Genomic DNA, 11,190 nt, shown 5'->3' with positions numbered 1-11,190 from the left:
CAATGGATCTTTGTTGCCGTCTATTCATCAGTGGCATTTCGTAGCCTAGATCTCATCACAGTAAAAATGAAGAACAGATTGTCATTGGTTTGACATTCTTTATCATGGCATCCCTTTTCCCCCCTAAAATGATTTTATAGCTTGTCTTTTGGTGTCATGTACTTAGTTACAGTTGTATTATTTTATTTTGTTATTTTGAGCTCACATGAGTCAGGATCAGGTCATAACAGAAATATTTCCATCTGATGCCGGTTTTTTTTTGAGGACTTAGTATTTTGTGCAAAACCAACCCCAGTCTGGTTAATTTATTGTTCAATATGCAACTTTGGAAAATGGGTTAATTCAGGAACTAGGTTAAGAGTGTTGTGCAAACGCAGCTAATGTTGTCTTTTCTGTGACAAATTGGTACTTCTTCGTAGGCCATGTAAAGGATGCTTTAGGATTGAATATTCCCTAGCCATTGCAACTTTCAGCATGACCTCAACCACATAGATCAGTGTTTCCTCAGCAGTTTTAAGCTGTGTGGACTTCAATTCCCAGAATTCTCCAGTCAGTGCTGGCTGGGGAATTCTGGGAGTAGAAGTCCACACATCTTGAAGTTGCCGGGGTTGGGAAATGCTGACATAGATAGTTGGATTACTGATTTATTTCAGATTTATTTGGAAACAACCAGAATGTATGGGATTGCCTCTGTCCATCAATTGTCCATCTAACATAGCATAATCTGTTTGGATTATAGGTTATAAATTACGTTATAGATTATAGATTACAGATTATATCTGTAGGGGAAGCACGGAGAAAGGCCTTTTGTGATAGGAACTGAAGTTTGTATCTCCTACAGTCAAGAGAGATGCTCTACTCCAGAAACACACAGTACTTTGGAGAAAGCATTGGCAATGGTCAAAAGTAGTACAAATAAAGACAAAGGTGGTGCATGCTTCCCACATGCCTTGGAAGAGGCATCCACAGCACCTAGACCAGTGTTTCTCAACCTTGGGGGCTTTAAGCCATGCTGGCTGGCAAATTCTGGGAGTTGAAGTCCACCCGTCTTAAAGCCGCCACAGTTGAGAAACACTGACTTAGACTCGTTAAAGTAGCCACATCTGTTTTAAATCCAGAACACTATCATTTTGTTCTGGAAGATCTGCTAAACCATTTTGGATCAGCCACAGTTGGGTGGAAACAAGACCTGGGAAGATGAGGTTGTTCCAGGTTTCAAACAAAATCCCAAGTGATCCCTGGATGATTTTACGGGGTCTGGCCAGTATGTGTGACTCCCCTCTCTTCTCTTCAGTCAGCAGCTTCTAGTCCAGCATATCCCACCAGCCTTCTTACCACCACCCCTGATCTTCCTAGCAGCCTCCCCTCCCTGTCCTGGGCTTTTTCCTTCTCTTTCCACCACCCATCATTTCTAGTCAGAACAAGAAATGATCCGTATCCAGAACCAAACAGTCCCATTTCATTCCAGATACAGACCAAAACATCCAAAACACGTGTTTTGGTTTAAGTAGAAATAGCCTGAAACCAGCTGTTAGTGCACTGAAAATGTTGTACATCTCTAATGGAATCTTCTGCTCCAAGTTGGGGTGATGGCCCCAACCTGTATGGCTTTAAAGAAATGCATTACTGGTGATCAGTCTATAAAGGATTTTTGGTGTAAAAGATACACCAATACCTCTTGGCTGGGGGTTCAGATAGCCTCCAGATGCCAGTTTGGGAGAGCTGTATCTTCACCCCTTGCTTGGAAGTTGCCCAAAAGCATCTGGTTGGCCATAAGGAGAAACCAACTGCTGGTCTAAGATGGGGCTTGGCCTGATCCAGCAGGGCTGTTCTGATGTTCTTAAGAAGAAGCAGTGGGTTAAGCTCCAAAACTCTTTAACCTCCGTTCCACGAAGTTCAAAAGAAAACAGACTCCCTTGTTTGAATGTCCAATGTCTTTGAGATGATCCTCCTCTCTCTTTCAGCCATGGCAGATTCCTATTCCTACAGAGTTGGAAAGAAGGTCGCGGGATCCAGCAAGAGCAGCACGCAGAGAGAGAGCAGCAAGGCGGAACTGAAGCTCCATCCAACATATGAACAGTCTAACCTGGGTAGGAGTTAGTTTTTCCAAGCGGGGTCAAGAGTAGTCAACTTTTGAATCAGGTCAAGGGCTGTAGGCCAGGGCTTGGCATTTGCAACCCCCACCAGTTGTGCAAGCAGAACAGAACTCCAGAAATCATGATGAAAATGAGTGACCTGTTGTGGAATCTCAACAGAATGTTGCATTCTCAAAACCACATCTTGTGAGATTTGGGGCCATGATGCAAGAGACGTTGCCGGGCCTCATGTGAAAACCCATGCAGGGTCAGGGTAGGAGAGCTGGATTCTCAATGAGGTCTGGAAATCTTGTGAGATTTTGGCCGTATTTTAACACTTTCCAACCCAGTGGACGGATTCTCTCTGCCTGTCCGTGCTCCTGTCCTTCAGCAGGACAACTTCTATGCAAGAACAGAAGGGGTGTTACGGAAACCCATCCCATTATCTTTCTGTGTTCTGTATGAATCTCCCGCCAATGAATGAACAAATTCAGTAACCAAGCTAAACAAGTTGCATTGATAACGATGCTGATTTAAATGGCCTTCTTGCTCTTTCTTCCTCTCCCTGCAGGAAATGCAACAAATGACAAAACAGAAAGCAAACGGAAAGGAAGGCCCAAGACAGAAAATCAGGCCTTGAAAGATATTCCTGTAAGGTTCTAAATATATTTTCTGTCTTTTCTGGCAACTGGGGGAAAAGAACAGCTTTGAATGGCTGATGATTCCTTTTAGCTTATAATAGCTCATTGGGAGCATGGGAGTTCCAATTTGTTTGTCTGGTGCCTTCAAGTCAGTCTTGACTCCTGGCAACTGCCTAGACAAGTCCCTGCAGTTTCTTGGCAAGATTTCAGAAGTGGTTTGCCCTGGCCCCCTTCTTCCTAGGGCTGAGAGAGAGGGACTGGCCCAAGGTCCCCCAGCTGGCTTCGTGCCTAAGGCGAGACTAGAACTCACCGTCTCCTGGCTTCCAATCCGTCACCTTTAACCACTGCACCAACTTGGCTCTTGGGATCCTGATGGAGATATTTTATTTGGGACGAAGAATGCCAGCCAATTAACCTGGGAATTTTCTCCCAACAAAATTGGTGCTCTAAGTTTTAGGAATATGAGTCACCCCAACTCATCGGCATAGGAGGAAGGAGGCTGTGCCCAGACGATCCACGAAGGAGCAGAACAGAGCCAATCGTTACATCAGGATGTGCGTCTCTTCTGTGCTGAGAGACAGCTGCATTGTTAATGGGATTATTGGGGGGGATTGAACAGTGCAGTGATGTGACGACATTCCAGGAGGGGTGTGTGTGTGTGTGTGTGTGTGTGTGTGTGTTTTAAAAATCATTGGAGTTCTGGAGAGACCCCTCCGTTGGTTGGTTGTGCGTGGAAAGTAATGGCAACATGCATCAATGAATTTTGGAAGCATGACTTGGTTCAGATGAGGTCTGCCTCCCACCCTCCCACCCCCATTTAGTATGCTTTCCATTTGATGGGTCCCATGTTTCTGCAGGCTTCTGCAAAATCACAGGAACGCTGTTGGCATTTAGCCCCGCTTCACTATATCCTGTTTTCTCCAGTGGCCAAGCATCCTTACGAAGACCTGCTAAATTAGGAAATCTTAGGACAACACCTCCTTTGGGTTGTCTTCAGCACAGAGGACCTTTTGGGAAGGTCCTGTGGAAAGAGCAGTGGCATGGGATGGGAGAGGGCAGCATTTCCTAATTGACGTTTCCTAACTGACTTTTCCCAGTGCTTAGTGCTTCTTGTCTAGATATGGCTAGTTCTCTTCCTACTTGGCAACCTGCCAGACCCATAGCTGTCTTCCCCTATAGCAAAACAGAATAGGAGAAGCAGGGACCAGCAAATTGGGTTCCCCGACAAATTGTGATAATTGTGGGCTCATCTGCACACGCCGTCCTCGCTTGAGGTTGTTTGCTCATCTGGAGAACCACTGTCTTGGGACCAGTCCACTGCTGAAGCTGGCTAAGAGCAGATCAGAAAGATTTAGCAGGAAAGTGGTATCCTGAACAAGCCCTCCTATATGCAAATATCTGATTTGCATGGAGGAGGAGCCTGAGGGAGGTCAGGGATTTGCAGGGCTCCAGTTGGCTGGCTGCTGGGCAGTCCCCTTCCATCTGGCCTTGGGGCTTGGTGCCTTCATGTGGTTTCTTCCAGAGACTAGAGCAGTGTTTTTCAACTGTGGCAACTTTAAGATGTGTGGACTTCAACTCCCAGAATTCCCCAGGAATTCTGGGAGTTGAAGTCCACACATCTTGAAGTTACTGAAGTTGGAAAACACTGGACTACAGCCTTGCCCGGCTCCCAAATTCAGGGTTTTTTCAATCAAGGTATATCAAAACTTTGTGGAAGAGTTTCCTTGAGACTGCTACTCTTAACTACGGGTAGTCCTTGACTTACGACCATAATCGGGATTGGAATTTCCATTATAAGTTCTTGCGGTCATAAGTTGAGTCACCATGTGACCGGACCCGATTTTACAACCATTTTTACGGTGATCATGAAATGACTCACAGGTCGTTAAAGCGAATCACCGCAGTTGTTAAGCAAATCCAGCTTCCCCGATGGGTGTTTTTGCTAGAAAACGGCAAAAAAGTCACGAAACACAATCACGTGACTTTAGGACACTGCAACCAGTTGTAAATACGAGTTGGTTGCTGAGCGCCCAAAATGCGATTATGTGACACTGGGGTGGTGGTCCAATTTCTGCGACTCTCAGAAATGCTTTACAGGCTGTAAGGCACCCATTCTGAGACTGTCATAACTTTGGACCGTCGTTCAATGAATGAGGACTACCTGTTTTAGTCGAGGACTACCTGTATTTAAGGGACTGGCTGCAGGATGGGCGGAGAGAAGGGCAGATGGTGTCCTAACAACCAGGAAACACACTGAGACAAGGAACTGGTCTCTAATATTTATTGCTAGTACTTAACAGGAATCCTAACAAACTGAAGAAGCGTGGGAAAACCCAGACATATAAACCCCAAGGGTTAAGGCGGTCCCGATCTGTGTCTCTTTGAATGGCTGACCAATTCATCAGTGCTACGCATGCGCTTGACAGTCTGGATGGGAGCCCCCTGCTGGCCATCCTTACTCATGACAGATGGATTGCAAATGGAGGTTGGTGGCTTTGCTTGAAAAAGGCAGAGATGCAGGAATGGGGGGGATTTCCCCTTCCCAAAGATATTCAAGGGGCCCGGGGTCGCTCGCCATTACAGTGGCATTTTCATCCACTGGTGTGCTGGTCACCCAATGGTAGCAGCCCACCAGCCTTTTTTTTCTGGGCAAGCATGAATCATCTTGATCACATTTGTTCGCAGGGCACATTCCGCGCAATGTGCTTGTTCCTCTGCAGCCTTTACTTAGAAGGAGGTTGAGGTGCATGCGCTGGTGCCTTGTCAGCCTTCTGTAAGTCTGGGCTCCATGAGGCAAGGCTGGCTGGGGAATTCTGGGAGTTGAAGTCCACCCATCTTCAAGCTGCCACGGTTGAGAAACACTGCTCTAGGGTGAAGTTTTGGTCATTCTGCTTCTCCCAGAATTTCATCTCTGCATGAGTCCCTGTTCTTGGTTGCCTCTTTCCATTCCTAGGAGAGGAAATGTTTACATCTCAAAGCCTGGTGGGAGCAGAACAGGCGGATAAGCAGGCCAGTGGGTTGGCTGGAGACCAAGCTGAGAGATGGAGCTACACGCTCTTTGAACCTTTGTTCTCATCCATTCTTAATGTTTCCCCCTTTTCTCTTTTTTTCCTCTTTATATGTGCCTTCCCCTCCTCTTAGATGCCTCTGATGAATCAGTGGAAAGATGAATTTAAGGCTCACTCCAGGGTGAAATGTCCTAACTCTGGCTGCTGGCTGGAATTTCCAAGCATCTATGGCCTGAAATACCACTTCCAGCGTTGTCAAGGGGTAAGGGATGCAGACCCGGTGTCCTGTTTTGGTGACCACCTTCACTGCAACTGCGTGGCCCTGTATTGTAGTGAATTATATCCTGACCACTTGGAATTTAACCCGTTCAGATGGGGTTTTGCTGCTCTAACAATAGCAAAGAGAATAATCCTTAGGAGATGGGAAAATAATACAATTCCAGACATAAAGGCCTGAATTCCAGAGTTGTGTGAATTGGCCGTTTGGAGAAAATTATATATTTGGTTAATCAGAAAATGTTCCATGAACTCTCCTTTTGAGAAAAAAAAATTTGAACAGGCTTGGTCAACATTAAAGTTTAGGTTTTTTATTTTTGAGACTTACAAAATCAGGTGAACTTGGGATATAATTGCAATTAAAGTGGGTATTTTGTTTGTTCTTTTTATGTGTTTTCTGGTTGTGCAAAGTTCTTTCATTTTGTTTTTCTGTATGGTAAATTGTTTAACATTATTCCGTGTATGTTTGAAAATGGGTCAATAAAACAACTTGCTTTTTAAAAAAAAGGAAATAACAACTGTATGGTTCTTTCTGTTTCAGTAAGTCCCCCTAATCCTATTTCTTTTCTTTTTTAAAAAAAAATGCTTTCCAGAGCTGTGTACACTTCCATAACCTTGCTTCAGTCATTTTTATAGACTGCGTTTACACAAACTGTCCACCTTGGTTCCTGAATTGACCTATTTCAAGGGGTTGCATCCTCCATTGAACCATAAATTAATGAAATAGGCTGATGAGCACAACTCACTAAGCCCACCCCCCAAGAAAATGTAATCAAGGTTATAATTAACCAGGTTTAGCCTGTGTGCGTGCAGCCCTGGGATGCTGACCTATTGTGCGAATGCGGCTGCTATCTCTTTCGGGGGCCTGGTTAGATATGCATTATCAATACATCTATAATGAGTGAAATATGAATCCTTCTAGCTTGGTTCTTGCTGAATTTGGAACAGTGTAGACAGAGCAAAGAAGGCAAAAGGAGGGTCAGTGGTTTTGGCCTGCTAGCTAATCTTAGCATGTTGTATCATTGCTGCCACTAGGTTTGTAACTCACCTGGCTAAGCGTGTTGTATGAACTCATCCTCAAACAAGGTACAGTTAGTCCTCATTTAATAACTATTTGTTTAGTGACGGTGCGGAAGTCGGTTTTTGACTTATGACCAGTCCTCACATGTACGACTGTTGCAGCGTCCCTGCAGTCACATGATCACGATTTGGGCGCTTGGGAACTGGTTCACGTTTATGACCGTTGCAGCATCCCATGGTCACAGGATCACCATTTTGTAATTTTATCTGGTATATTTTTATATATTGTAATTATATTAGACATTTATTATTGATTATTTTGTTGTAAACTGCCCAGAGTCCCCCTGGTGACAAATTTGATAAATAAATACATAAATAATTTTTGGCCTTCCCAGTTAGTTTCTGGCAAGCAAAAGTAATGGGGAACCCTGTGATTCGCTTAACAACCGTGTGGCTTGCTTAATACCGACGGTGATTTGCTTAACGACCACCGCGAAAAAGGTCATAAAATCAGGTCGGAATTACTTAATGACCGCTTCGCTTAGCAACTGAAACTCCGGTCCCAATTGTGGTCGTTAAGCGAGGACTACCTGTAGAATGCTTTTGATGTTTCAGAACTGCTTTATTTTTACGCAGGGGGTTGCAGACTATGGTTAGTAAATTCATACCATCAGCCAAGTAGGATTATTGAAAGCATGTCCGAACTGGATAGCAGAATGCATACTCAACATCCTGTGTTTTGTTTAGAACAGTTTCCCCACCACCACCTGGGGGCCCTCTACATGTGGCGACTTCAACTCCCAGAATTCTCAGCAGTGGCAGTGACGGCTGGAGGGAATTCTGGGAATTGAAGTCCACTTTCCTCTGGAGGATACCCAGGTTCGGAGAGGCCGCTCTAGAAGGCCAAGACATTGCCTTTCCTCTTTCGCTCTACTCCCACCGCCTTCTCCCCCTTCTTCTCTCCTCCTTCCAGGGGGCTGTGGTAGAAAAACGCACCTTCCCGTGTCCATACTGCGAGGCCGTCTTCACGTCAAAAACGCAGCTGGAGAAGCATTGCCTGTGGAATCATTTGGACAGGCCGTTGCCGGCAGCCGCCCCCCCAGCAGAAAGCAAAGTGCACAAGGCGACCAGCAAGGGGTCAGGGAAGAAAAGGTAGGAGCCGGGAGCTGCTGAGCAAGGGGAGGGGCGTGGGGAAGCCCCTCCCCCTGACTGTGTGGATCTGGACGGTCCACCGGCCGGTCAGGCTTGAGAAAGCCTTTGGTGGCTCGGCTCCTCTTCCAATCGGCCCTCTCTGCCTTTTGCTCTAGAGCTGCCGAACAGTCCGCTTCCCCCACCCCCCACCCCAAACAAGCGAAGGTGGAGAAGGCCGTGGCCTTGCAGCACCCCGAGAACGGAGAGCACGCGGCCGGGAGCCAGGGCATCAGGGACCTGAAGACTGCCATGGCCGGAGGCGGGGGGACGGCCGCGACCCCGCTTGGCCAGCCCCCAGGCAGCCGAGGCGCCAAACAACAGGCGAGCAGGCAGGCCTTTAAGCAGGAGGAGGACCCCGAAAGGATGAAGCACAGTAAGACTAGAGCAGCGTTTCCCACGCTGTGGGGAGCGGAGGCCCCCCCTTCCCTCACCTGAGTTTGAAATTGGAAGTACGTGTGATGCTTGACCTGCTTGTGTTGCACGGGGGGCGGGTAAGCAGGGGTAGGGGGATAGGACCGCCTAATTGGGCCACCCTCTCCGTTTCTGCACAAGCAGAATTGCCTAACTTTGGCTGAAACCACGAGAAAAGTTGTAATGGTCAGGACAGCATGCAGAGGTTCAGCGGGCAGACTCCTCAGCACCGGGGCCTTGAACTGAAGCATTTCTGTCTTGCTGCACAACTTAGGAAGACTTTGGGCACTGACTCAGGACTCAGATAAAAATCATAGTCCCTGCTTCCTCCAGTTCAGATGCTTATCCTTTTTTGTACTGTATATGCCTTTATTTTAAAAGTAATTAATCTGTGCTGGTTGATTCCACAATATCTTCCTCTTTTTGTGGGGGGGGCATCATCCTGCCTTGGAATTGCCAGCTGTAAACGTTATGGAAAAATTAAGCATTCTGTCTTGTTGTTTTCTAAAACCAAGTTTCTAGTCCTTGTGGCTGTGGAGACAAATTTGGAAACCGTATGGATAGTGACTGGCAAAACTTCAGAAGCCAGAGAGGGCTAAGCAGAAATTTCTGAGGTGGGGTGGGGTTGTGTACCCCATCTGATTTATTTATTTGCCACATTTCTACCCTGCCCCAATCCAGAGACAAACAACCAAAGGGAACTCCCACAATATAACAACTGTAAAAGAGTAGAACCACCCCAACCAAACAACAGAAATAGGAAAAGGAGATGGCATGATAAAATCAGGAGAAGGCTAACCGGGTTGATTAAATCTAATTAGATCTAATCCTTGTTATTTCGTTATCTCTTTTCAAGGCCATCAGTTGAGGGATAAATTAAGCAAAACCAAGCGGCTGATTGCAAAAGGGCAACTCACCACCCAGGGGTTTGACCCAAGTTTTATTTCTATTTTCTCCTTTTTGAGTTAGGAAGGAAACAGAAAACTCCTAAGAAATTTACTGGGGAGCAGCCATCCATCTCAGGAACCTTTGGATTGAAAGGTAAAATTAGAGATGTCTTTGTCTTCGTCCCACTTCAATAATCAATTAATACAGGAATGTTTGAACTCTCTACCTGCAAAGTGGGTGGGTGGGTCCTTCTTCATCAGCTTTTCTGCCACGAAACTCTCTATAGCTTTGGTTCCTGTGAACCAATCTCATTGGAGGCTGTTTACTCTTTTGCATGAGAAGGGGATCCCCAATGCATCCCTTTTCAGGAGCCCACCGGATTGCAGGTAGAAGATCCTTCTGCACTGCTGACTTTGGCATCACGCCCTTTCTTGGACCAGGAGCTCATGGTCGCTCACGCCCTGGTCACTTCCCAGCTAGTTGACTGCAGTGTGCTGTACATGGGGCTGCCCTTGAAGACCACCTGGAACTTACAGCTGGCCCAGAATGCAGCAGCGTGCACAGTGCTGGGTGCCCTTAGTTTTGCCCATGTAACATCTCTATTTCACAAGCTGCACTGGTCCCCAGTTTCCTTCCAGGTACAGTTCAAGGTGCTGGTTATCACCTTTAAAGACCTATATGGCACGGGGCCAGGTTATTTGTGGGACCACCTCTCCCTGAGGGTACCTGCCTGTCCCACCAGAGTAGGCATGCTCCAGGTCTCTTCCCTTTAACATTGCCACCTTGCGGGTCCTTGGAAGGGTGCCTTTTCCATGGCAGCCCCTGCCCAGTGGAACTCCCTTCCCCTTGAGATCCAGCAGGCAGCTACCCTATCAATCTTCCTAAAAGCACTTAAGACCTGACTTTTCCCCCAAACACTAGGACAGGTTGAGGCTGGTATTAGAAGAGAGTGTTGTGGGTTGCATCGGGGGGGTGGGGGGGTGCCAGCTTTAATCAAAAACAAAGACACCCGTGGTTCAGCTGTACTGGAAAACATCTTTGGCCTTTTATGGGACTGATGTTGGACCAGAGGGGTTCTTAGAAATAAAAACAATTCTGAAAGCTGGGCTTTTGCTTTGCAGCAGACTGGTTTTGTTTAAATTTTGTTAAAAATTTTAAGAAAAGCTAGACAACTCATGACCTGCTGGGTCATTGTTTCAGAGATAATTCCTTACCAGATTCCTTAGTGCCTTTGACAATGGCAGAACTTCTAATGTCCTGCCTTCACTGGAAAAGTTCTTAAAAATTCAGGGAGATATTCAGAGATGTATCCACCTTGAAAATAGCCCATGTCATTCCTATTGAACTGAATAGCACAGTCAAACATCAGGAGTTGACCACAGGAAATGTTTTATGACATTTTGTATTATGTCATAAAACATTTTACGATAATTTTTATGTCATAAAATGTTTTTTTTAAATTTGCCAAATTTCAATTCCACAGGACTCACGGGTCCCAGAATGGATGCATTCTATAAGTTGGCCCATTTGAGGTCCCTTGGCTCAAAAATTGTTGCCCTATGATGCACCGTTTCGTCCAGTTAAAGGTTACAAAGTATCAAACCGACACAAGAGTTTTAGTAGTATATAGATGGAGTAGATTGGGCAATTTGCTGTTCCTCAGGGGTCTACCGGTCTGTT

The 11,190-nt window shown here is 46.0% G+C and overlaps 1 protein-coding gene across 1 annotated transcript in view; it reads left to right on the top strand.

Annotated features, from left to right (window-relative positions):
• The first annotated feature begins 1,553 nt into the window (after positions 1 to 1,553).
• ZNF512B (zinc finger protein 512B) overlaps positions 1,554 to 11,190 on the top strand; it is a 30,453-nt gene continuing 20,816 nt past the window's right edge. The window contains exons 1-6 of the mRNA XM_063296914.1: positions 1,554 to 2,090; positions 2,647 to 2,726; positions 5,858 to 5,986; positions 7,994 to 8,172; positions 8,328 to 8,584; positions 9,592 to 9,663. Coding sequence (XP_063152984.1) covers positions 1,925 to 2,090; positions 2,647 to 2,726; positions 5,858 to 5,986; positions 7,994 to 8,172; positions 8,328 to 8,584; positions 9,592 to 9,663 — 883 coding nt within the window. The 5' untranslated portion in view covers positions 1,554 to 1,924. The remainder of the gene's footprint in view (positions 2,091 to 2,646; positions 2,727 to 5,857; positions 5,987 to 7,993; positions 8,173 to 8,327; positions 8,585 to 9,591; positions 9,664 to 11,190) is intronic.

This window comes from Candoia aspera, chromosome 3, assembly GCF_035149785.1.
Source record: "Candoia aspera isolate rCanAsp1 chromosome 3, rCanAsp1.hap2, whole genome shotgun sequence".
Taxonomy (NCBI): domain Eukaryota; kingdom Metazoa; phylum Chordata; class Lepidosauria; order Squamata; family Boidae; genus Candoia; species Candoia aspera.
Note: the sequence above shows the minus strand (reverse complement) of the source record. Positions and strands in the feature narration are given on the sequence as shown.